Below are 27,477 nucleotides of genomic sequence, written 5' to 3'. Positions count from 1 at the left end.
GAACAGAATGGCAAGGTCATAGGGTCCTCTATGTTGACAAAATAAAGCTTATGTTCTCATTCTTTTTACAGTGAAAAAATTTAACTAGGATACAGTTTATCAACTCCTTATTGGGGATTTCTTTTTTTTTTTTTGTCTACCATGGGTCACAAAAATTTTCTCCTGTTTCTTTCCGAAATTTTTATGGTATTACATTTTCCTTTTTAACCCATGACCCATGTTGAGTTTCTTTATGTATATAAGAGAATTAAGCTGAGGTCCATTTTTCTCAAATATGGAATCTAGTTGTTTCCACAGCACTCGTTGGAAATTCTGTCCTCTCTGTTGAATAGTCTTCCACTTTTCAGAATTAACAGACTGTATTTGTGCCCCGTGTCTGTGCTGTTCTGCCTGTTGATACAAGTATTTGTCCTAATTACTATGATTCTATAGTTCTTCGAGTTGGGTAGTTCTTCGAGTGATACTTCTGAGGTCACCTTTCACCATCGTTGTTCCATTTCTTCTTCCTTACTACGTAGCATCTAGATCCAGCTTGACTGTGTCTATACAAAGTCATATTGGTCTTTTGGTTGGAACTGAGTTAAACCTATAGATCTGTCTGGGGAGACAGCATCCTGACTATAAATCTCAGCCCATAAGCATAGTATCCCACTCCAATCACTTAGATCTTCTATGGTTGTTTTCATTAGTATTTATATTTCCAACATGTAGAGTTTATAAATTATTAGATTTGTCACTTGTATATTTCATCATAAATAGCACTTTAAAATTTATTCATTACTATGTACCAATAAAGTAGGTTTTGTGTGTCAGCCATGTATCATGAAACATTGTTAAACTCACTTCTGTGTTTTAGAAACATTTTTGTAGGTGCTTATAATTCTTTACATAGACTATCATAGCCTCTGTAAGTATGGATAATTTTACCTTTTCCTTTCCTGTCTCTCTCATCTGTATGTTTCTCATGTGTATTTCTGGAGGGGAAGAAAGGGTTTCCAAACAGCGCTAAAATAGGAATAATGAGGATGGATAAGAATTTTTTTCTCTTTCAAAAATGTGATGAAAGCCGGGCGGTGGTGGCGTACGCCTTTAATCCCAGCACTTGGGAGGCAGAGGCAGGCGGATCTCTGTGAGTTCAAGACCAGCCTGGTCTACAAGAGCTAGTTCCAGGACAGGCTCCAAAACCACAGAGAAACCCTGTCTCAAAAAACCAAAAAAAAAAAAAATGTGATGAATTAAGCATTTGAACCTCTAAAAATCAAATCAGATTCTAACATCCTTTGTCCTCTTGGTATTTCGCAATTGGCTTTTATCCAAAGCAAATAGAAGTAGGAAGATAATACTGTTAGTCACCTGGAAAAGGGAAACAGACAAGATCGCCTGACAAAATTGGGAGCATAGGGGTAGGGGGAATTAGGGGCGGTGGAAGGAGAAGGTGAGGGAAGAAGGGGAAGGGGGAGGAGAACTTGAGGGAACGGGATAGTCAAGATGGTGAAAGGCAGAGATGAGAGCAAGGAAAGAGATGGTTTGATGGAGGAAGCCATTTTGGGGCTAACAAGAAACCTGGCACTAAAAAGATTTCCAGAAATCCACAAGGATGACCCCAGCTAAGACCCTAAACAACAGAGGAGAGTGTGCCCAAACTGGCCTTGCCCTGTAGTCAGACTGATGACTATCTTAAATGTCACCATAGAGCCTTCATCCAGTAGCTGGTGGAACAGGCAGAGACCCACAGTGGAGCACTGGAACTGAGCTAACAAAGTCCAGTTGAAGAGTGGGAGGAATGAGAATATGAACAAAGAGGTCAAGACCATGATGGGGGCACCCACTGAAACAGCTTACCTGAGATAATGGGAGCTCAACAACTCTAGTCAGTCAGGGAAGGAAACAGCATCAGTCCAAACTAGTCCCTCAGAATGTGGGTGACAGTTGTATGGTTGGGGCAAACTGGGGCCACTGGCAGTGGCACCAGGATTTATCCCTACTGCTTGACCTGGATTTTTTGGAATCTATACTCTTTAGAATGGATACCTTGCTCAGCCTAGATATAGTAAGGAAGGCATTGGATCTTCCCCAAAGCAATGTGCCTTACCCTCTCTGAGGAGTTGGGATGGGAGGGTTAGGTAGAGGTAAAAGGAGGAGGGGAGGGAGTGGGAACTGGGATTGGTATGTAAAATGAAGAAAGATTGTTTTCTTTTTTAAAATAAATAATATATAAATTTTAATATAACAAAAATACTGTTAGATAATACTGTTTTCATCATTGAGCAGGTAGGTATTGCTATATATATATATATGTGTGTGTGTGTGTGTGTGTATGCTTTTCCTTAGATTTGTGTTTGACATTAACATATTATTTCTCTATGAGTTTTAGTTAAAATTTATAATTAATATGGAAAATCAATCTAACTTCTTTATGAGTGTTTCATTTTTGTAATCTTTTAAAATAATACTTCATGAGTTGTGCAACAAAGCACACATTCTTGACACATGTTGCTGTATCTCAGAAGCAGAAAGCTGTTGTCCAATATTGTCTCTTTTTTTCTCATTTATCATTCCCTGTTCTTGCCTGGATGCCCTTTATGCCCTAGAAGGCCTACAGCAGAATACGTCAAGTTTACAGGTTATCATATTATAACACCTGCCTACTAATAAAAACAGAATGTTTTTAACTCTCTGCTTGGAAAATCGAAACAGAAATTTGAAAACATTGCAGGAGCAGAGTCCATTACTACCAAAGAATCATTACATCATCCTATCTTTCTAGAAAATTCTGACCATGATTCCAACTGAAGAAGAGAAGCAGAAAATCCAGGAAGCTCAGCTGGCCAACCCTGACGTGCCCCTGGGCAGCGCCGAGCAGTTCCTCCTCACACTCTCCTCTATCAGCGAGCTTTCAGCTCGGCTCCACCTCTGGGCATTCAAAATGGACTATGAGACCACAGAAAAGGTAGGCAGGCCACAGGAGTGTCCACTAGCCCCATGTGGAGGCCAGGGTTTTTCACAGTTGGTGGATATTAAACTGGGCAAGACTCATTCTTGACACAGCATTTGGAGGGGCAGCTGATGGTGACTGAGTCATAGCTCACACACTGGGGGGTGTGAATTGCATCTGTACTAGGTGATGCGTGCCTTCTTGACGCAGCCTCAGATGCTGATGGTGGGTGGCAAATAAATGATGTTTAGCAATCAAAAGTTACCAGATTGTATTTTCACTGTAGAAAATAGAAAAAAGCAGAATGTGGGAAAAAACCTATTATCCTTCTACCTGATGACAATAACCTAAACTGTGCCAGACACAAAGACATGTACACACAGGTTGGGATGGGCTTAGATGGCAAAGGTACTGAGACCCTTCTAAAATAGCAGTGGAAGAGACATCAGCGTCCTTCCTGCACTGGCTGTGCTGTGTGACTTCCCTAGGGAGCTGTGTACAAGTGTCTCTCTAACCCAGACAGCAACAAGAGCAGACCAAAGAAGTCTTCTACCCAAGACTAACTCAGTGAACCGGAGTTTATCAGGGTCACTTACATGAGGGTGGGTCAGGGGTTACTTATAAGAACATAGATAACTCTAAGGGAGCTGTAGCACCATGAAGCCCATTCCTGCGTGGGCATTCTGGCTTGCCCTGCCCCATACTAACAAACAGAACGTTGGAAAAGTACCCCTTTCCCCAGAAGTCGTTAGGACTTAATGTAACTTGGGGAGGGGCCTTATGAATCTTGTGTTTAAGGAATTTCCTGAGACTTGTAAGTTTTAGTAACTTCCTAAGTCCCTCTTAGGGATTTTGATTTGGAAGGGGACATTAACCAACAGGTCAGTGGAATGCTTTTGTGAGCTGAATAGGGGTCAGTGGGACTTAGTACCAGAGAAGATGGAACTTGGAGTCCAGAGGAGTTAACATACTGCTGCACTAGAGAACAGCCATAAACAGTGACGCTGGAGGAAAGGGTATGTGACTAGCTGTGGTTGAGTACTACACTGGCAAGGCAAGGCTGCTCGAGAGACTAAAGTTGAACCTCCTGATGTGGGGACTTCATAGGTTGAGGCCACTGAGGCGCAGGGCAGGTCAAAGGTCTGAGGGAGTAACAAGAACTGGCTTTCCAGCATGCCCAATCCAAAGCCCAGAGGCTTCATGCACCTTAGGATAGCTATGCATATCCTTCAACACAAATTCTTAAATGTATTTAAAATATGGATCTGGGTTTCTGTAACTAAATTATGTGCTTCTTGAATGCCAACTTTGTAGATGACAATGCCATGTCACAGTGTCCAAATATTGGACACATCTATGTGAGTAACTTAGCCTAAGAGGTGGCCAGCATGGGATGCCTAGAGGGGACAGGAGGAAACTGTGGTGATGCAGAGACTGTGAGGACACAGCATGTACAGTCATCTGCCACAAAGAAGAAGGACAAAGAGGAACCTGTGATGCTGGTGCTGAGGGAACACGGAAAGAAAGAAAGATGGTCTCTGGAGGCAGCTGTGGCTGGCAGGGGAGAGGGAGTAGAGAGAAAGGCCTGAGGGTCCTACTTGAGTTGCATAGGACCAAGGGTCTTCATTGCGATGTCTGTGGGTAGATTCCTATCTGCCGCCGTTCAGGACTGTCCTTATCTCGGATGCCTTATTGTTGTGGACCACGCAAACCTGGAAAAAGAAAAAGGAAACCAAGATGTGTATTCTTTCTCATCTCCTACTTTCTTTTTATCTGAAAGGAAGTGGCTGAACCACTTTTGGACCTGAAGGAAGGAATAGACCAGTTGGAGAACAACAAGACTCTGGGCTTCATCCTGTCCACACTCCTGGCCATTGGGAACTTTCTAAATGGAACCAACGTAAGATTTCCCAGTCCCTTACTCTCCGGCCTCCTTTGTCACAGTCTCTACTGTCATTTATTAATGGATCTGTGCCTTTGATTCCCTGAAGGACAGTGGAACAAGCTGCTTTTATGTCTTCTTGCTTAAAATTCAAAGCTTTCTGTCCTCGAAGTATCAGGCCCCATTCATTTGAATAGGAACTCTTCTATAAGAAAGCTTGAAAAATAAGTACATGGCCCTTACAGGGTATGACTGCTCTAAAAAATTAACATCAGGGTATTTTTGTCTAGAAAGATTCTTTTTGTCTCTACACTTATCACTCAAATATTTAAGCTTATACACATTCAGATATTCTTTTAAAGACTGATTTTATTTCTAATTGAGTATGTGCATATACATGAGTGTATACACTCATGGAAGCTAGAGGCTTTGGATGCCTCGGAGATAACATTATCAGTGAAGTTGCGAACCCTCCAGTGTAGGTGCTATGATCCAACCAGTCCTCTGCAACAGCGGTATGTCCTCTTTAGCCACTATAAGCCTTTTCTTCAGGCCTGATATTCTTTTTTAAAAAAGCAAACGTATTGGCTGCTGCTGTTGGCCTGAGTCTGGTCAGAAAGCAGACTTTCAGTAATGGTCAGAGGAGAAAGAAACTGTTGGTATGCAGGTGTCAGCGACCTGTGAAAGCCCTGGGAGGTGGCTCAGGGATGTGCTGGGTGTGGCTGTTCCAGTTTGAGCAGCAGAGGAAGGATTGTGTGGCTCACTGGTCTTGGAGAAACTAAACGTCAGGCTACTGTAGGACATTGATTCTAACCACCTGCCCTGTTGAAAGAGCCCATGTAATACTGATTTTTCTCATGTCTTTATTCGATGTCACCAAACAGGCCAAAGCATTTGAGTTAAGCTACCTCGAGAAGGTTCCAGAGGTCAAAGATACCGTGCACAAGCAGTCACTTCTCCATCACGTGTGCACCATGGTGGTGGAGAACTTTCCAGACAGCTCAGATCTGTACTCAGAGATCGGGGCCATCACCAGGTCAGCCAAGGTACGTCCCTGGCCTTGGAGGCACTGGCCTCGTGGCCTCACTGTTGGGTCTTCTGCGTCATCTCAGAGGCATACGGCCTCTGTTTGCAAGCCATTTGGTGCAGCCTGTACTGCCTGCTCTGGAACTCACAATTATGATTCATTTCATGCCATTTCTAATGAACTTTTAAGATCTTTTTCCTATCTCTGGTTCTTGGTCGGATTCTTTCCTACTGAGGTATGCGGGGCAAGCTTGCCATGCAAGCCTCACTCCAGTGTCCACTGGCGAGAGAGAGTGCTAGTTTCCAGACTATTCTCTCCAGTGTTGCAAATATTCAGCCTGCTTTAGGTAAGCATATCAGAGGCAAATATATCAAAAAGATGCCATCTGGCTCCTCCTGAGATGTCACAGTACCCAGGATGAGATCTGGAGCCAGAAACCCAAGTATGCCTGGCCCCAATGCTCAGAGATTGGCCGTTCCAATGATCTTACACACAAGGAACATTTTTACAGGGCTATAAACAGTATATGGCTTTGGACCCTCGGCTGCAGGCTCTTAAAGTTCAGACTTAATATCTTTGTGAGCACATGGCTGGTTAGGGAAGAGACCATTGTAGTATGTGGTCACTTAGCTGCCTGCAAGATAGGGGGACCATTGAGGCAGAACAATACCCAGGGGAACCCCAAACACAACAGAATTTTGAAAGGCTATAGAAGCGCTGGAAGCCAGGCCACTGTAGAGGAAACTTCTGGAAATATAGTAGGCTTGGACGTGTGAGTGGAAAGTATTAGGATCCACTGCACTTGAGGATGAGGTGTGACTGGAGAGTAGCATGGCCAGGAGTCAGGGTTACAGAGGTCTCCTTGAAGGAGCACCCTTCTCTGTCATCACCCAGCGGATTGGCACGTGACCCGGTGACTAGGGCTTCCTTTACCTGCCCCAGGAATTACAACCTTGCAGTTACCAGGTACACCCAGAAGGAGCCCTCAGTTGGACTCATAGTGTCCCTGTCTTGAGGCAAGAAGAGGCCCAGCCAGTGGTTTTCTAGTCCTGACAGAGCTCACAGAAGGCTTCTCAGAATGGAGTCCTCTGTTCTGTAGTGGGCACTAGGCTGTGGTCTTTACATATATGAAGTGCCCTAAGCAATGCAGAAAACCCCTCGGATGGCCCCGTAGTCGCTACTGTACCACCTCCACAAGTCATTCCTCAGAAGGCTTTGATAGCAATTCAAGACCAAAACCAGTTCGCCTGGAGTCCCTTCCTCTTGGCCTTGTTTCAGAGCCTCCCAGAACACCTGGGTTCTATTTGGTTCTGCCCAGGGTCTTCCCCAGCTGGAGCTGGTTAGCAACCAAAGTGACCCTGACACAGAATTACTGATATTGGACCAGATCTGTGGCCATCCTGGGCCCGCATCAATACCAGCCCTCTCCCAATGCCCGCTAGACATTTCCTTGTCATTTAAATAGTTGCTGCATAATGTACCTTGTCTACATACTGGCCACACCAGCCCACACTGCCCACAATAGTTACACTAGATGTTGGCTGTTCAAGATCCATGTCTTTCAACAGAAGACCGTGTGGCTATCTGCTGCCCTTTCCCAGACTTCATGGAGCGTTTGTAGCTTGAAGCACTAAGCCTTGCTTTCCTGGCCTTGGGAATCCTCTTACTCCAATCTTTCTCCCATGGCAGATCCTTCTTCAGTCTGCCTTTGTTGACTTGATTCTGTACCAGGCTTTTTCTTTTGGGCCATCAACCAGCTCCCAAATCATGACATTGAGACTTATTAGTTTTGAATCCTCGACCTAAGCTTAGCTCGTTTCTGACTGGTTCTTTTAACTTACATTACCCATTTCTCTTTAGCTACCATTTGTCTTGGGTCTTTTTACTTTTCTTTCTTCTGTATATCTTACTTTCAGTGCTTCTCATGTCTGACTGACTGGCTGCTGCATGGCTTCTGGCCCCAGGTGTCTCCCTTGTTCTCTCTTCCTCCTCCTCTCGTCCTTCGTTTGAAGTCTAGATTTCTCCTCCTATTTATTCTCTCTCCCTTCCAGCCCCATCTATCCTCTGTCTGCCTTGCTATTGGCCACTTAGCTTTTTATCAGACCAATCAGATGCCTTAGGCAGGCAAGATGAAACAGATGCAGCACATGTTTACATAATTAGACAAACGCAGAATAAACAAATGTAACACACCTTTACACAGTTAAATATTCTGCAGCATAAACAAAGGTAACACATCTTTGCCCAGTTAAAGTAATATTAATATTAAGATAATATTCCACCACATGTCCCTTCCCTTGTCTTCTTTGGGTGGGGCTGGAAGTACAAGGTCATTCCTGCCAATCCTGTGTGGGTCTTCCCTTCTAGCCCTACTGCTCTCCCTGTCTTGACCATCAAGGTCATCTCCTTGATCTGCTCTTTCAGAAATCTGTCTGTCTCACTTTTACCCCTCCCACTGCTGCTCACTTCTTGTCCACCTCCGCCCCTACATACAGCTCGTTTCCACTTGCTCGTCTAGTTCTTTTCCTGTCCCTTTCAGTGTCCTGCCCACTCCTCATCTCATTCTACCAAATCTGGTGCTCAAGGGTATTTTTTCTGGACTAACTAACCCTCTACATTACCTTATAAAAAAAGGCCTCAGATGGGGTTTACTGTCCTTCTGAACTCTTTGCACCTCCCAGAATACTTGTTCACGCTCTGTCTCAAGTGTGTGTGCGTGTGTAGCTTGCACTAACTCTCAAGCCACTCTACCTCCACACACACAGTGTTGAAGGTACTGTAGACCCCTCAGAGCTTAGTCTACGGGATAAAGTTACTTGATGACAGGAATTCAGTTGCATCCTGCACTTGTCTCTGTGTACTTATGGGGATCTCTGTGCATTTAGTACCTGATATAGGGAGTGTTGTGCAGTAGGTATTCCGTGAGTGTTGGATGGATTTATTAATGATGGATGAAACCAATAATTTTTTCATATAAATTGTGAATTGTGGTGAAGAGAAGTCAGCTGTCTGTTGCTGGCTGGGCACAGCAGAGCCATCCATGGCTGAGCACAGCAGGGCCTATCTGACTGGGAGAAGTTCCTTAGCCTTTAGTAAAATATTAGCCCTGGAGAACAAGAGGACCCTGAAAAGGTTTATGAGACGTCTACTCAGCTCATCGTGTACTAGGTTCCTTCATTTCGCATTTGAATTTACAGTTCCCAAAGATTCTCAGGACACTTCTTCCCAAACAAGGCAAGAAAAGGTGATTCCTGTATTGGGTTCACTTGGAGAACGGTTTTATCACTAAATAAATTGATGTGGAGATAATGAAAAATACACATGTGAATCATTTTTTAGGCCATAAATATGTTTGTATTTCAACATGTAAGTTTGGTTTTATTCTTGTTCCCTCCCAGGGGCTTTGGGCTCCCGGCTCCGGCTGGTGTCCAGTTGTTTCATGCATTTGCCGTGTTCTCTCCCCCCCCCCCCCCCGATTTTCAGGTTGACTTTGATCAACTTCAGGATAATTTATGTCAGATGGAGAGAAGATGCAAGGCTTCATGGGATCACCTCAAGGCAATTGCAAAACATGAGATGAAACCAGTTTTAAAGCAGCGGATGTCAGAGTTCCTAAAAGACTGTGCAGAGCGAATTATAATTTTAAAGATCGTTCACCGGAGGATAATTAACAGGTGTGTGCGCAGAAGAAGTTACAGAAAACTGAAAATAACTTATACCCAAAGATCAGAAAGTTCAATTTGCAAAAACGTTACCGTGTATTCTAGGTACTTAGAAGGTACTCCTAAGATACTGAAGTCTTGATATCTATGTATGCAAAACAGTACCATTGAATCCTAATTAGAAGGAATGTTGGGGTTACGTTAGTGAAAAAACTCCCCCTTGACCCAGGAGATGCTTTTGTAAGGTCTCTGGCTACTTTTCCGCAGCCGTTGGAGTCATGCCACCTACAAAGAGCCTACTTCTCTGTGAGACTGCTTTCCTTCTCTGGAAAGTTCTTTCTTGTATCTGACCTACACTCAGTCCCTGAAGACCCTCTGGTAGTGTTCTCTCCAGCTACTGTCCAGCATGTATACATGAGTGAGGTCGGAACCCTACCCTGGGGCTCTCCTCTACACCAGCCTTCCTCAGAGTCTCAGGATCCAGGAGGACCAGGTTCCTGGAGTCATGCTTGATTCCCAAGGAGGCTGGTGCAGGTCTGTCGGGTCTAGTATGGCTCGGTACCTATCTGCGCCACTTCCTTTTAATCCAGGTAGAGTCCTGGTCTGCCTACCTTCCATGCAAGGATGGGTCACTCTTTGATGAGCCATCACCTTGTTTTGATCTTCATCACAGCGATATAGGGACATCTGCATCCCTCTCTTTTTTCTTTATTCAATATTTCCTTCTAGTATTCTTAAACCATATAGGACTTTCTAAACCTGATGCTCTTATCTCCCCGTAGCCCACTCCTTCTTGTGTCATTTTCTGCTTTGATGAACGTACTTTCTCAGGCCTTGTGTGATATAAATGCATAGTGTTGGTGTGTGTCCATATGTGCATAAATGTTCATATGGAAGTCAGAGGTCAACATCAGGTGTCTTCCTCAGCTCTTTTTCCGAGTCTCTCACTGAACCTAGGGCTCACTGAATGAACTTGATGAGCTGACCCGGAAGCCTCTAGATTCTCCTGTGTCTATTGCCCCAATGCTGGCAGTACAACCTGCACTTCCATGCCCAGCATTTTGTGTGGGTTCTGGGACTCTGAACTCACCTAAGGTTGCATAGCAAGTTCTTCATCTACTGAGTGATTCCCCCCACCAGCCCCTCTTTCTTGGCCTTGATGGTAACTTATGGGGCAAAGTGGGGGAGAAGGATAGCAATTTTGGGAAAAAAGTATTATTTTAAGTTGGTATCTAGCCATTAATGAGAACTTTTGGGATTAAGCTGTTTAACTATAAACCCCCTAACTACACTTCATCCAATCACATCTACATTTCAATTACCTTATATTGCTTTTGTGTAAGAGAATTTTATAAAATATTTTATCAAGTTTCTCACTCAAATTATACTATGCTTTTGATATGGTTATAAAAGGGGAAGCAGAGGATACAGGCTGGTTTGACCATTTATTCTTTTTATTATGCAAGTGATTACCAACTTTAAAAAATATGAAAATAAACAATTTCCATTTGGAGTCTTGTAAAACTAGAGGAAAACATGAAGATCTTGCAAAACTGTTGTCCCTGCTTCTATTAACCATTTTATCCAAGATAGATTAAAAACTTGTTTTAAGAAGCCATTCCTTACCATGTGTTTGCTTGAATTGATCCTTTCAAGCTGGTCATGTGGACGTTGGTTGCTCCTGATTGACCCACGTTCAAAGATCTTCACTGTTGGCCATCCCATTGGGGATGACCAGGATGGATTAGAAATGTATCATAGCTGTGGTTGGTACTGAAGGTTTCATGACCGACAGGGGGTACAAGGTAGTGTGCAGCATAAACATCCACCCTTTAGAACTCTGGGTTCAAATGAAGTCTTGTAGGAGCCTGGATTATAGGATGAATGAGAGCAGAAATTTATTGCTAAACTGGGTGGACTAGAACTGAGTCCTACTGCCTTGCTTCACATCCTTAAACACTGCCCAGAAGCATAGCCCAGACCTACTAGGGTCATCTTTCACCCACGTATTGGGAAGTAGACCAAAAAAAGAACTTTATATTAGGGCCTTCTACCTTGTAATCAATTCCTACATGAAAAGTTTCAGATGAGAAAGTTGTATATGATTTCACAACTGTTGCTCCAGGCAATACTTTGCTTTCAAGCAATTCTTGGCTTTCAAAACCTCTGACCTTCCCAGAAAATCCTGTTTGGGTTGCTGGCACCCACACATTTGCCTTTCGTTTTATCCTCCTGCCCTAACAGCTCGACTGGCCCCATGGATCATGTGCAAACTCACCCGTTCTTACGGATCCACCAGTTAGCAGTGACTGTGAAAGACCCGTGAGAGAAAGCAGCTGCCACTATGTTCATCTTAATAATTTTTATTTTATAAACATAGTAACGGAAATAAATTTTTGTTCAACTAATTTGGCATAGCCTAGTTAAATTAAGATTGCATATATAATATTACAAGAAAAACATTTCAAAATTCTTTAGAATTGGTAGGCGTCTCTTTAGAACCCGTTTTTGAAGTACATTATCTATACACATTCACAGTTACTCCAAGAACCATTTCAGGGATTTCAAAACTCTTCTCAGTTCTTCCGTAATCTAGAAATTGTGCTTGTTTCCTTGAAATACAACTTCATCATTTTTCTGGAAAGCTTGACAGATTCATGTACAAATGTAAAAGCAAATGAAATAATCTGAACTCTTACCTCCTAGACTTACCATTCAGAAGAGAGAGTGAAATGGCCTTGACTTTTGTTTCTGATTTTACTCGAGAGGACTCTTGACTTCAGAGGCCCAGGAATGAACATTGTGCGCAATGATTTCTTATAGAAAACTTTTACACTGGTAATTTTGGTTCCTCAAAAGTGAAGTCACTGCCATTGCTGTTGTTGTTTTTGCTGCAGGTTTCACTCCTTTTTGCTCTTTATGGGCCACCCCCCCTATGCAATTCGAGAGGTGAACATCAACAAGTTCTGCAGGATCATCAGCGAATTCGCACTAGAGTATCGCACGACCAGGGAAAGAGTTCTGCAGCAGAAACAGAAGCGGGCCAATCACAGAGAGAGAAATAAGACCAGAGGGAAGATGATCACCGACGTAAGTTTCATGAACTCGCTTGCTTCGTGTCATGGCGTTTGAAACCGAGATAAATCATAAGTAGGTCCACGATTTGGGGGTGTGTGTTATTTTCTTCTTCCCGATCGTGGACAAAGTTTCCCCCTTTACAAAGTGTTCTCACACTGCTCTTCTATGGTGTCTGTGGAGTTCTGCTGTGTGGTACAGGAGCACCAGGACACTGTGGCTGGAGACTGGGTGCCTGGAGGAGAATGTGTGTCGTAGCCCTGTTGGTGTTATTTGAAACTGATGACAATTCACATTTGATAAAATGCTGGGGGCATGTATCAGATGATGCCAGGAGCATAGGAAGGCAGATGTATTTATTTGATGTTAATTCAGGAATTTCATTCTTGTAACAATATCAGCCACTTGAACCACTCAGTTCGAGAATGTGAGTTGGCAAACTGATGTTACTGTGCTAAGATATAATATTATGGTCACATAATTTGAGTCACACAATGTTAGGGATGGAAGATATCCCATAGGACATTAAGTCCAGTGGAAGTTTTTCCATGGCATTTGGGGTTGTCCTTGACACTTTTCTCTCCTATTGCTGGCTCTTTATTCCCCACCTCAAGCCTGAGCCTACCTATGACTCAGGAGAATATCCTATGGCCCGGGAAAGGATTTTGAAGTAGAAACAGACTAGCTACAGATGCTGCATGGTGTGACGTGTTCCATGAGTGGAACAGAAAGGAGGCAGGAAGCTGCTGTAGACTGACGAAGGCGCTCAGGGCACGGTCCCTTTCTGATGTGCCTCTGTGAAACATGCAGGTATTATTACTATCTCATACATTAATACTAGTAAGCTGGAAGTTTCATTTGAGGAAAAAATGAAGACATTTTCTTCGAATTCTCCTTTTCAGTGAATCCTCCTTTCTTTCCTCACTGCTTATTCGTATTTGAATAGGCTCAGAGGGAATAGGAAGTTGGAACTGTTAGACCAGGTTTGGAACCTATTGAAGATCTCAATGTGATTTTTTTCATTGTTTATATTCATGCCCATGAACCTTTCCCACCTGTGCAAGTACTTGGCATCCGTGGGATGGAAGAAAGAAGTAAAGGGTTAAGTCATCAGGACCGCCATCACTCTGGGGCTCTAAGCCTCAGTTGGACTCAAGCCAGGCAGATGTCTTTGCAGAAGAAAGAAATCAATTAAGGCCTTATAGAGGCTGCCATCTGTGGCCAGGGGAGTGTTCGTGGTGCAGGCAAAACCGGGAATGTGGTTACTGCTAAGAGTAAGCATGCCTGGGGCCTCCCACTTCCTGTGGCTGTCCAGATGCACTGACTACGAGACACTTTGCACTTAAAAGGCAATTCTAGGGAGAGCCTTAGACCGCCAGTCCTCATATCACCCACCTCTACTCAGACCTCCTCCCACAGACTTCCCGGGCCCTAGGGGTAGAGGACCACTCTTTCCGAGAGGGAGTCTGTTCTGCAACTCTTCACAGCGCTGACCGTTAGTATCATCAGCCAGGCTTTTCTGTCTCCTAAAATCTGGTTCTCTTGGAGCCTTCTGGGGTATTCAGAAAGCAGATTGGACCCACTTGGGCAAACTATGACCTACATTTCATTCCAATGTGTTATTTTTAAAAGCCATAAAAAAGGACTCATTTATTTTTGTGGAAATTAGACATATTGTAAGGCAAACAACACAAGCCCAATATGCTTATAGTTAGGGAAACACGTTAAAATTTCCTGCCAAATTCCTGAGAATTTTTTTTTTTAGCAGAGACTACTAAGTTTTAAATTTGTCCTTCCTTGAGAAGATTTGGCTCTCAGAGAGTTAGAAGTATCTAGAGTGTGATTCAAAAGTATTTAAATTTCTATTAAAATTTGGACAGTACAGATTCCTTCAAAGTTAACTTTTAACCTAGTCCCTATTAGTAGAAGTTGTTTGTATTTGCGTGGAAAGCCTGCCACCTTCTGGAATATTAGAATATTGTTACTAAAGCCAAATAGTCTCAGATTAGCATGCTCTGAGATTGAACTGTGTGCCTTGTTCTAGGTGCCTGGACTGACAGCGAGAGGCAAGGTCACCCCACAGGGATGGCATAATCTGATTAGAAAATGACATACACACAGCAGAAACCGAATCGTGGAGCCTTCAACATTCTAGAGAATTCTGTAGTCAGTCAGTTTTAATGTAGATACCAAATAAGCAGGAGCTTCAAGCCAGAAGCCTTGGAGGAGCTCTGGAGACTGATCTCCCTGGTCTGTAAGGCTGAACATCCTCCACCTTCCTGCCTCCTGAGCCTGCACTACTCGCTCCCTTATCCCACAACCCATGAGGTCTTTCTGTGACTGGCTCAGTGTGGACTTTATTCTTCATCTTTCCATCCAAACCTGGTTCTACATCAGTGGTGACCATCGGAGGGGCACCCTGAAGTTGTCCAGGCAGGGAAGCAAACCACAAAGGAAGAGAATGAAAGCTTAGTTTGGATTGACTTTGTCAACTTGGATCAAGACTTCAGAGAGTCTGCTTTTAGGCAGTTTATTCCCAACAAATTTAAGCTCGATATAATTTGGAGACGTTTCCTGGTGTAATACAATCTCCAGTGCACAGGGAAGTATAATCACATTGAAACTCACTCAGAGTACATGTCATTTCCTCTAAGAAGAGGGGTTCTAGAGATAGGCCACCTGTAATAGCTTAAGGGCTTAGGGAAAGTTTTGGCCTAGTCTTGGGCATGCAGGTAGTTTAGAAGTGTTTTGGGCTATTAGCCACCCTTGGGGGAGCCTCTGGGAATACATATAATATAAAGGCCATTTAGACTATTATGTATCTCCCTTCCTGGTTGTGGGAGTTCAGAAGCCCCTGGCGATAAGGAGCATTTAGATTACTAGCCAACTCTAGTCCTGACTGCAGGAGATTGATATGGCCTGGTCCAACAGATGACACAGATCACCGGGCTACTAATCACTTCCAATTGCCAGTCTTCTGGGTGGAAGAACAGGTTTTTCATCTCTCCCATTGGAAGGACAATCTTGTGTGCTTAACCATTTCTGCTTTCTCTGGAGCCCTGTGGGTGCATGCATCTTCATGCTGTGCTCCCAACAGTCCTCATAAGTTTATGAGAACTTAGTGTCAAGTAAATTGCAGAGGGAAGAGGGACCCTAGTGTGGGACCCTTCTCACCTTTCAACCCTGACTTCATCTCTTCTATAGAAAGGGACCAATGACACTTTGAGGCCTTGGGAAGGATGGAGAGTCAAAACACAGCATCTTGCATATGTGCATATGCCTGATGAAAAAAAATGCCAGTCATCCTGGCTAAACTAATAATCTACTCAACAAGAAGGATGTTAGAGAGGAGTGGTCTCTCTTGCCATCTGAGTGAAGCACCTTGTTGTCTTACATTCCAAAAATATAGCCAGTTCTCAAAAGGTCATGCCTGGTTTGTTGGCCTGGCCTCTAACCTCTGTGGAAATACTTAAAGTGTAGTGGATTTAAAGCAAGACATTGACATGATTTTTCATACTCACTTTGTATTTAGAGAAGGGGTCTTCAAGGCACATCTGCTGATAAAGTAATTGTGAGAGCAGTGTCACGTCTGGTGGCTACCTTGAGGACTGGTAAAATTCTACAAAGAGCTTGATTTCATGTGTCTGGGGAGGAGGTAGTATGGTATGTTTTTCTTGGGAACTGGCATGTGGCCAGTACATTGTAGAAGGGTACACTGTAGTCTAGGCCTTCAGGCTAGGCAGGGAAGAGCCCAGAACTTAGGATAAAATGAAAATGTTGCTGATAGGTACAGCCAAGTAAATGAAGGCTAGTTCACTTACTGAAGCCAGTAGGTGGTGGTGAGCCCAAGCAGATGCAGCCAGCTGCATGGAGGATGTAGATTAGTAGTGGTCAGGGAAGCCAATTACTGACTTCATGGGTATCATCGGGAGACTACCACCTGAAGCCCTTCAGGTACTTTCTGCGTCTGCTCAGTCTCCACACAGAACAAGCACCCAGTAAGAACAGGGAGGAGAGCCTGGCACCTTCTGACTGAAGACAGTGTGTTCTGATGGTAGTGGTTGCTTTCTGGTTTTAGAATGTGATTTGTTGTTGAGATTATCTCATCTTTGTTGACTTCTGTGCCTTCTAAGAATCCTTCTGTCTTTTCCATCTTGTCCTGTCCTGTCCTTTCGGGTAGACCGATGACGAGGATGACATTGAGGTATGACAATTCACGAATGTGAAGAATTCTGTCTGTGCCCTTCTGTGTGCTGTAGAGTAACCTAACGTAGTCAGCATGGAGTGTTGGCACTGTTTAGCATTTGGAACTATGCACGGACATTTTCTGGTTGGCTTTCCTGTGATCACTAACCATCTGATCAGTTCTTGTCATGCTGTTTGTGCCAGAGAGTGAGGCGCTAACTGCATTTTCCAGTGCCCCTGAGCAAGGACTAATCATTATCCTGTCCCTAAGAGCAGGTTCAGCCCTGGAAAACTGGGCAAAGACTTTCCCTTCCAGCCCCTTTCTGTGCTTTTTACAACCCAAACATGAGAACTGGAATTCTAGCTTAGCCGTGTATATGGTGAGCACAGTGGTGCATGGCTGTAACCCCAGCACTTGAGAGGCTGAGGCAGGAGAATTGTTAGTTTCAGACCAGTCTAAGTGACATAAGAAGAGAATAAAGAGCAAAGCAAAGTAGAATCAGGTTGGGGATGGAGCTCAGTGGCACAGCACCTGCTGTGGATGTGCATGGCTCTGGGTTTGATCCACAGCATCACAAGCAAAAACAAACCAAAGTAAATATATAGAGCATCTTCCAGTCAGGGAGGAAGGAGCGCAGTGAGGGTTGACCCTGGGGGCTGAGAACGGAGAAGCATAGACTCCTAAGCACAGATTTGTCACAGGTCTGTAACAGTGGCTGAGAAGCGAAAAGTTGGAGCTGATCTGATCTGGGTCCATGTTCAACATCTTGTGGATGATCTTGCTCTGCACTCAGACGTAAGCATTGTGCGGGTATAGAACTCGGTATAGAGTTCTAGAGCACCTCCTGAAAACCTATATGCGTGCATTTTTGAGAAAACCAGCCTGCATTTTTAATGCTTGTTACAGAAAGCATCTGCATTTTCGATGAAACTAAAAGTAGTATTGCTGAGTTCAGTTTCAGCTTGGATTTATCTGGCATGTTCTGTGACCTGATACTCAGCACATCTGGGACCTCTGGCAAAGCCACTTATTCTTCGAGACTTTCAGTTTTCTTTCTAAGATGAGGTTAGATCTACAAGAACCCTCAGCAATAGCTTAGAAAATGAAGCTCAAGGCATTTGACGGACAAGTCAGATGTCAGGTCTTGTCAGGGTTTTGTTTGATGTTTAGCTCTTGCACGAGGGAGTTAGTGTCAGTTTCCCCTAGATGGTGTCCACTCCAGTGCAGGATGGTTAGGTGAAGTTCCTTCTGGGGCCTGTTGCATCACTTTCTGGTGCTATGTCTTCCTGTAGAGAGGTATTTGCTGTTTGTTGACATTCTCTATGACTGACAGAACTCCAGAATATACTGAGTAACCGGAGGAGAGAGTGTTTCCCTCAAAGCAAAGCTCGACGGCCTCTTTGGAAAGTGTTCCTCACATCTTAACATCACTTTGGTTTTGCAGTCTGGCAAGTTCTCTGGCAGTTCTCCAGCAACACCAAGTCAGCCACAGGGTCTGAGCTATGCCGAGGATGCAGCTGAACACGAGAACATGAAGGCTGTTCTAAAAACGTCATCTCCGGCTGTGGAGGATGCCACCCCTGTGCTTGGCGTGCGCACTCGCAGCCGGGCAAGCCGAGGTAACCTATGGTGGGTGGGGTTTGTCTTCTCAGATAGGCCATGCCATAACCCCGTTGCAATTTGTAGGTGACTGTGCCCAGAGAACGTGTGTGAAGAGCCATCAAGTCCCCAGTACTCTCAGTGAGGGCGTAGCCATGCCTCCTTCTACAGAAGGCTGTACTGGTTGCATGTAAAAAATGGTACAGTGGAAACCATCTTAGGAGAGGGACTCCAGTATTGAGGGTTTTCAAATGTATTTACTATTATTATTAGTGTGTGTATGTGTGTGTGTGTGTGTGAGAGAGAGAGAGAGAGAGAGAGAGAGAGAGAGAGAGAGAGAGAGAGAAGAGAAGAGAAGAGAAGAGAAGAGAAGAGAAGAGAAGAGAAGAGAGGGAATATTACTATGTGCATGTGGAGTTGGTTTTATCTTTCTACCAGGTAGCAAAGAGAGTGACCAAGATGCAAAGCAGAAATCAATTCCAGAACGAGGTCACCAGATGACAGTCATCACAGAATAGCCCAGTAGTGCTGGACCAATCGCTAGAGGTGACCTTAGGTTTCTCCTGACTGCTACATTAAAAAGAGGTCACTGGGAAGGAGTGGATGGGAGATGCTGGTAATTCTCAGAGGGGAGGGTCTCTAAAATCCTGAATTTCTGCCCAGTGCTCTGAAAGTCTATCAGGACCAAATGGAATTGAGGGAGCTGTGTGAGGTTCATGCAAGGTAGTTCAGATTTCAAAATAAGTCACAGAATTAATTGTAAACCAGTAGGTGAAAGGGAATCAGGGCCCTGCTACATGAAAGACAGTTTTGCTGTTGATGGCTCTACTCTGAAGACAGCCATTGTCATAGAGACTATATGGTCCAGTCTGAGAGCTGGACCAATCACGGGGCCCTCTACCACCTACCACAGCACCCAGACCTTCCTGAGAACACATGGAAACTCAGCAACAACTCTAAAAGGTTATTTGCAGGGAAGCGCCCATTTTTAAGATAGTTTTTGATGGTGAAAGAAAAGGTGGCCTTCTGGTGGGAGCAAATAAGTCCCCTTAGCTATAACTAACAAGCACGGTTAGTCTTTGTGCACGTGCAGATACTGTAGGTATGCCACTAGAAAGCTAAGCAAACTAGACTTTAAAAGCTGTGTCAACAATTACAACAGCCATTGCCACCTGAAGACATTGTCCTCAGCTTCTTTCATATTTATAGTAGGACTTCAAGCACACACTTGCACATGGATGGACATACGCCCTCATGTGCACCCATAAATATCATAGTTTACTAAACAGTGAGCCACTGTTCCTAGATAGTTTGATCAAATTCTAGATCATTAATAGCTAGATGCTTATGAATATCAAAAATTTAAATGTAACAGTATGAAAGAAGATGTAAAATACATATTTATTAACATATTAATGTTCATTTTTAAATAATTTAAAAAATCACTTTCCTTCCCTCAAAATTTGGTTTCAGCTGGGACTTAGTCAGGCTGGGTTATCAGTGGCTATGAATTTGGGAACTTAAGCTTTTGAAACTGTACATCTACTACAAAATGAAGTTTAAGGTATAGAGATGAACAGTTTGGGATGCCCCTGTATCTTTCCTTTTGAAGAAGCTCCTCCTCATCCCAGAATTTCCAGAAGGACATTAATCTATCACAAAGTCACAGTCCTAGATGTTAAGTTACCATTGGTTTCTAGCTGGTGTTGTTTGGAAACCTGTACTTTCTTTCTGTCTATAGTCAATAGCCATCTATAGGGAGATTTGGACTGTCTTGATGTGTCATTATTTAGAAAACACATTTTTTTGTCAAGGAGCAGACAGGTATTTCAAAGACAAACTGTGTCAAACTCTCTGCTGAGGACTGAAGAGAGCGGTCCCCTTCCAGTGCTTTAGAGGTGATCCCAACGTAAAGTGTGTATCACAGACCTGCTTGGTTTCTCTTTAACAGGAGGGGAGTTCAATTAGTGACAATGACTAGGCACATATAGCTACTGATGGAGAGCTGATTCATTAACCCCTTGGTGGCTCTCTGTGCTTTATTGGATGTGCCTTGCTGGGTGTCACTGATGTGCTATGTAGTGTCTGGCTTAGGTCATTTGTCCTCAGATAATCACAGGACCTACAGGTAGCAATGACACATACAGGAGAGGGGGAGAGAGCTAGATAATACAAGAGACAGGAACATAGCTATATTGTAGGGAAATGCAAAACAAATGTCCCAATGCAGTTTCCACTTCACTGGCAGGATAGCAGACACAGGCGGAGACAGACCAGCATCCCATGCACGTCACTAACTCTGAAGCTATCGCTGGCCTTTTCTGGAATCCACCTCTGATGGATGTCAGCTCTGTAGAAAATTGATAAGATTCTGCTACTTTTGTTTGTCTTTTCTCTGAGCACGTGGTTGTCTCATCTTCCAGGATCCACTAGTTCGTGGAATATGGGAACCGATGAGTCACCTGCTGTCACCGATGATGCGGCCGATGAGATCATGGACCGCATTGTCAAATCGGCCACCCAAGTGCCCAGTCAGCGAGTGGTGCCACGGGAGAGAAAACGTTCCAGGGCCAACCGCAAATCTCGTGAGTACATTTCGGTTTGACCTGGAAAGCCGGGAACTCAGAAGGAAACGCCCATTAGAGTGTCCACCTGCGTTCCTTAGCAATAAGGAAAGAAGTTCCTATCAGTGTCTGCTATTAAGGAGGAAGGGCTGGCAGCTATACTTTTCAAAAGTACTTCCTGTATGTGCCCTAGCCCATACCAATTAATACCCTGTGTTAACTAGCAAGGTCTCAAAGGTCTCTGAAAGCCTCCGGTATGTGGAGGTAATGCTTACTACCAAGTATTGGCTCAAATGCTTTGCTAGAGGCTGAATTTCTGCTCTTCACCCAGCACCAGAGGCTACTTGCTGAGTTAAAGGCTGGCTCCTCCAGGGCTTACCATAGTCTCTGGCAGGTTAACAATAAAAAGCAGGGGTAGCAAGTGATTTGATGAACAAGCAGAATACTTACCATTTAATGTTCTCCTGGCTCCCTTTTCCTTTCAACCAGCCTTCAGTTGAATCAAAGTGATTGCTTCATCTTTTTAGTCTATACCTGCTGCCTGCTTTTGACCCCTCTCTCTGCACTGCACTGATTCTTAGTCACCCCTCTCTGTGAAGAAATGGGATCCCTGTGGATCCCTGGCATCTGCCAGCATTAGCTGTGGCCCACAGTGTTTTAGGCACATTTCCCAGGCTTCAGCTGGGCCATTCAGGGGACAGCTTGAGTGTCCACTGGCTTTGACTATGAGAATAAGGGATGCCGAGGAAGGAAAGGAGTCCCCAGGATAAAGCAGAGTCATGCTACACTGGCAGAGAACTTAGTACGAATGTGAAAATAGGATGCCCCCAGTTTACCCTGTCCACAAGATTGACATAGGGGTGACTCGGGTATGAGATGCAATGTTCTGCCTGTCTCACTACCATGCTTTTTCTCCAGGATAATGAACGCAAAAACAAATTCCTTCAGCCTATCATACCTTGCTTTTTTTTTCCCCATATGATCTACTTTAGTGTCTGTTGGGAATCTTCCCAGAAAGTAAAATAACATTGAGGTCAGAGTGAATGATGCAATTTTGCTGAAGTTGGATGGGATAAGAGTTGGTTTATGGCAAGCTCCTAGGTGCTGCTGCTGGCACTTGGTACTCATTTTGAGTATCAAGGAAGGCCCTGGAGCTTGTGTTTCTCAACCTTGGATGTATGTTAGAGTGTTCTACCAAGATCTAAACTTCTAGGCATCTTTGCTTATCCAGACTCAGGGCCTCTTAGTTCCTGCCCCTTAGAAGATTAGCTACACTGGGGGACAGCACTGACTGGCCTGGAACTCACTATGTAGATCAAGCTATCTTTGATTTCACAGATATCCTTTGGCCTCTGCTTCCCAAGTGTTGCGTTAAGGGCATGCACCATAATTCCTGGCTTCCCTCAAGGTTTTAATGAAAGACTATCGTCACTTGTCCTGTCATTTTTACATCTTCCAGAATACATTTGGTTTGTGGCTCTCAAGCCCCAGGGAAGCCCTTTACATTTCGTTTGGTTGCAGTTTACTCTTTCCCCAGTGTGGTTGTGGCTCCTTATCTCGTCTCCTGGTGCACCTGTCTAAGAACTTGGTCAGAGATGTGTTCCTCAGAGTTAGGCTTACTTACGAATGGGGATTTATGGGTCCCATCTCGGGGCAAACAACTCAGAACTCTCATTTAACAACACCAGTGGGGACTCACATTTGTAGCGAGGAGAAGCAGCACTAGGTGGCCGTGGGTCGGTAGGTGGTATGACCAGGAGTGGCATTGCTAGCCACAGGTGACCAACTGTTCTCCAGAGGGGTGATGCTGATCCACACTGGCTGAAGACTATAGGCCAAATCCCAGTGTTGAGGCCCATGTCACACTATGTGAAGGCCATGCAACAGTACTTCTTTGTGGACTTCTATTTCCTGTGTGCTAGGAAGGATGGGTGGGCCTCTTAGGGAGCTCTCTTCTTTTTGGATTAACTTTTCTGCACTTTTTTTTTTACAGTTTTTAAGAGTGCTATATTTAAAAATACAATAACAAGAAATCTGTTTAAAAGAAATTTTTGGAGGCCTTTTTCACATCTTCAGGAGATTATCTTCAGTGGTTGCCATTGGTTGTCCTCTGTCAGTCACTGATAAATTAGTAGCCAAATGGAAGACACCTTGCACATGATAACTGTTGGTCTTTCTGGGATGGGCAGCCTCAGTGTAAGAAGTGTAGGGAGCTTGGGAGTGTGTTCAGGGGTAGAGCATTGCCTAGCGTGTGCCAAGCCCTGAGCTAACTCCACCCCTTGAACCACAAAATAATATACAAACAAGCAAACACAAAGACAAGTATTTTGGCTAGAAGATATCATGGTGAGCTTAGAGAGAGATGGTGACAGGTTGTCAGACCTGGGAGTACCCTGGCAGAGAATGGCAAGGTTGAGTCAGGGACTTTAAACAGAGAGACTGACTGTATAAGGTATTGACTTAACTTTCCATTCCTTGGAGGTGGAAGTTATTCTTCAAGTTGCCTGTCTGCATTGGACCCAACACATGGTTCAGATTTTTCTACCCACAATGTCACTGGGAACAATAACAGTAACAATGAATTTTCCTCTTCAATCTGTCCAGAGAGTGTCTATTTTGGTGGTTGTCATAATTTCCTGTGGTATAGTTACTATTTCAGTGTTATGCAAAGCAGCCATACACTCTGTTTTGATTTAGCCAAACTGAGTTTTTCTGTGACACAGTCACTATAAGAGGTGCAGTGCCCTGTGCATGTCAGTGTGTATCTCTACTGGGTGGTGCCAGCAACAGAAATTAAAGATGGGAGATAAAAGACTTTGAATCCTACTTTAAAGAGATGATAATGCCAAGCTTTTTAAGAGTAAAGGCAAAACAAAACTAAACAAAAAACAACTTGGAAAAAAATCTTTGTGAAGTTCAGTGATTTAGATAGACCTCAGTAGGAAACCGTGCTTGCTGTGTTTAATTTCTTAATAATGGTGGTAAGGTGAATAGATATGAATGATAAAGATGTCTCGGATACATAATTCACTTGACTAAAGAAGAAGTCCATCCTCTAGAGAAATAAAACAGAATCCTAAAATCTAGAAATCTGTGACCTGTCTATAAAGGTCACTTGCGTGTGCTCAGAGCCAGTGATGGATTCCACGCATGGTGCTTGTACAAGGCCGCTGTCCATGCCCTACCTGCTGGTGTGAGACACTACAGTCAGTTCAGACGTGCCAAGCCTTTTTAATACCCCCACAAGCTCCCACAGCACATTCTGTCGCTTTTCTGTCACTGCTAGTTAGCATCTCTTCAAGAGACTACCAGCCTGTGATGTGTCACCCCAGCTCTCCCACAAATTCCAGGCATGGCCCCACAGTCGGCGTGGCAGGTCTGACCCAGAGATAGTGTTCTTGGAACTTGAGTTTTTCTATATTTTAGTTTCTCGCTTTTTCATATCGGGTTGTATACATTGTCCCAGGAATGATTGTAAGCCCAGGCTTCCTGGATTTGGCCTTGTTTAGATGATGTGGAAGCTCAGTAGTGTTGGAGGTATCCAACCCAGACTGATGCAGTATAGCTGTGGCAGCTAGGGAGAATCATCCCACTCCTTGTTCTTTCTTCTCTTGGATGTATTTATTGAAAGGGTCTGTCTTGGTGATCGCATGCCTGATACCATGAACTCTGCCTATCAGATAACATAGCCACAAACTATGGACACATAGTCAGCCTTTTCTTGTCTCAGGTCTTTCCATGATTGAGAGAGGTTCACACTTTCATTGTTGAGTTCCCTTTCAAGATAGGATCTGGCTCCTATCTGTAACGGGATCATGAAGTTTTGGGATCAGAGCCATGTTGTTGTAAAGATGCTGTCCTTTGGCATGACCTACAACAGTTGACAACTTAAGGTTTGTCATGGTTGCTCACTGGGAGGATTCTGAGGATACCTGCGATAGGATTACAGTCTCTGATTATCTTCCTAATTCCCGTTCCCTCATACTATGACTATGTCCTCCTGCTTCTCTTATGAGCACCAATCTTGCAGTTGTTTACTGAGGATTATAACTATGGTAGCTGATAAGTGAAATACTAGAGATGATTTTTACCTAACTATAAGAAATTTTCAATCTATTTTAAAAGAAGAGTAGACTTGTCTCACAACACGTTAGACACAGCACCAGTGTACAACACAGCTCATTTAGCTTTTCTTTTCCAAGATGGTATTTGAAGTACACTGTTTTTTTTTAAATGACTCTTGTTAAGAAAAAAATTATTTTTCCTTATTCTAAGCCAAATATATGTTCTTATATAGAACAAATTAACACCAGGCCTAAGGCTTTAAATTCCTGCTCTTGGGGGGAAAACAGATGTTACAAAAAAGGACTAGAATTTTTTGGTCGAACTTTTAGAGTTCATGGGCTAACTTCTCTCCTAAAGACAGCTGAGGGTACCTACCTCAGCTGTGTGCCCAGGTGGATAGTCACTGCCTCTCAGTGGGCAAGGCTGGACCAACAGAAGCTAAGATTATGATGATGGGAAGAAATCCGGGTTCAGCTGGAAGCCTTGGTCAGAGAGGTGGTTACAGGGAGACTCTGCTGCACTGCGTAGCCCTGTTTGTTTCACACTAATACATTACCCCCGCCCAAATGGGAAGCCAGCACCCAGAAAGAGAACACTGGCTTTCTCATTCCTCACCACGCTGTTCTTGTGCTAGACATCCATGTGACCCAGGGGAGAGAATGGTGATGAAAACAGCCTGGAACTTTCAAATCCTTTGCTATATAAAAAATGAGCTTTTGTGCGGCGGGGCGGGAAATAGTGGCGTAGATTAAGGGGTACTGCCAACAGAGCCTTGAAATGGGGCCCTGCCTTTCTGGGGAAGGTATGATGGAACTTGGGTGGGTTGGAATACGGAATGGAAAGATTCAAGGGATTAGTTTACTTTTTTTCTACAATGATTAGTAGACTGTTCTGATCAACTGAAGAATTGGTTAATTTGTGATTACGGTAGGAGGTAGATCTAAACATTCTAAAAACAGAATAAATATACCTATTTTATGACCTTCAAATAACCATAGTGGGCCAAATATAATTTATAACTTCAGGAAAATGTAATGAACCTTTCAAATGTCAGGGTTTCTTAAGCAGACAATGGCTACTTCTTTCGGCCTTATGCAATCTTCATTTTCAATCAAGATTGCTGATAACAAACAATAGGACATGTGTATTGCCAAGCTAAACCTGAGCCTATTCCATGTGAAATATGAACAACCTCCAGCAACCAACAATGCCCCAGTGAAGGTGATGTGGACGTTGGCCTTCTTGAAACTTGTGTGCTATATAGAAAGCAGCGTCTACTAAATGCTCTAAGAAGTTGGATAGTTTGCTCCTTGGCATCTCTTTAGGGAAAGTCACTGATTATTTCAATCACTGTCCCAAAAGGTCCTTGGTCAAGTTGAGGCTGAGACCCACGTCACTCAGAGTCTCTTTGTGACCATCACCCCTTGCCCTGGGCTCTCTCTACCACTTGGTTGCATAGGGCCTGGTTACATCTCCAATTTTGTGTTTCCTCCCACAACTTTGCAGCTGGGCATTTGCTAACCCCTCTCTATATGCTGCTTAGTTTCCCTCTCTTGTATTATTAGAACCAGGTTTCCCATGTTTCGACTCTTTCAGTTCCGCTACATTCCACCCTAGGGAGACATTGAGCTTTCCACAGCCACCCACAATTTCTTCAGTCTACAACCATTCTCTATAAACCCTATGAGGACATCCCTTTCCTCCTTGCAACCCTCTCTTCCCATGGCCTCTCCCAGGGTACTTCATTCAGAAAGAGCAGAATAGTCCTGGGTCACCCTGGATTTTTTGGGTAGGTGGGTATTGATACGCTGAGTGCCATATGTCTCTGGCTAATACTTCCTTCTCTTCTTGTCTCTTTGTTTGTGACCTGTGGGGACCACTGCAGTACGAAGGACCTTGAAGAGTGGCCTGACTCCAGAAGAAGCCAGAGCCCTGGGCCTGGTTGGCACATCTGAACTGCAACTGTGACGTTTGTAGGGCCTAGGAAGTGTGCCTAGCAGAGCGCCCACTCTGGCTACCCCCCCCCCTTCTCAGCAGGGGCAGGAGACTCGAACATCTGATGGTTCAGAACCGAGAGCTCATTTCTGGGTGTTCCACTGCTTGTGTCACCACCATGCATTGACGTGGATCCCCAGGAATCTCCTGCATGTACTTTCTTTATCAAGTCAGCTGTGTTTCTCTTGTTTCCTTGATACCTGGTTTATTAGTTCCCAGCGTGACACCTTTTCTAGGAAGCAGCAGTCCTTGTACGGAACAAATCACTTCTGTCACAGTTGTTATGATAACACGAGGCAATGTGATTAGACTCGGAACCTGGGTCTCCTCAACAACAAAACGTCCAGATATAAATGCCAATGTTGTACACAAAAGCAAGCACAGATTGTTTACCAGTTGTGGATTTTAGATGTACTAAATGTTTATATAAGCTCATAAATGTACACCATGTTTCAACTACTAAATAAACAGAGTTTAATGTCATCAC

At 43.9% G+C, this 27,477-nt stretch overlaps 1 protein-coding gene across 11 annotated transcripts in view; it reads left to right on the top strand.

Annotated features, from left to right (window-relative positions):
• The window catches only part of Fhod3 (formin homology 2 domain containing 3), a 424,496-nt gene extending 397,019 nt beyond the window's left edge, over window positions 1–27,477 (top strand). For 6 of the 11 annotated variants that reach the window (XM_075969157.1, XM_075969155.1, XM_075969156.1 and 3 more), the window contains 8 exons: window positions 2,768–2,950; window positions 4,716–4,835; window positions 5,702–5,863; window positions 9,328–9,518; window positions 12,404–12,596; window positions 18,212–18,386; window positions 20,790–20,951; window positions 26,881–27,477. In XM_075969157.1, coding sequence (XP_075825272.1) covers window positions 2,768–2,950; window positions 4,716–4,835; window positions 5,702–5,863; window positions 9,328–9,518; window positions 12,404–12,596; window positions 18,212–18,386; window positions 20,790–20,951; window positions 26,881–26,963 — 1,269 coding nt within the window. In that variant the 3' untranslated portion in view covers window positions 26,964–27,477. Of the gene's footprint in view, window positions 1–2,767; window positions 2,951–4,715; window positions 4,836–5,701; window positions 5,864–9,327; window positions 9,519–12,403; window positions 12,597–16,761; window positions 16,786–18,211; window positions 18,387–20,789; window positions 20,952–26,880 lie in introns of all 11 variants that reach the window. The other 5 variants (XM_075969154.1, XM_075969148.1, XM_075969150.1 and 2 more) reach the window with 2 other exon arrangements.

Source organism: Microtus pennsylvanicus, chromosome 4, assembly GCF_037038515.1.
Source record: "Microtus pennsylvanicus isolate mMicPen1 chromosome 4, mMicPen1.hap1, whole genome shotgun sequence".
NCBI classification, from domain to species: domain Eukaryota; kingdom Metazoa; phylum Chordata; class Mammalia; order Rodentia; family Cricetidae; genus Microtus; species Microtus pennsylvanicus.
This window is presented reverse-complemented; position numbering and strand designations above follow the sequence as displayed.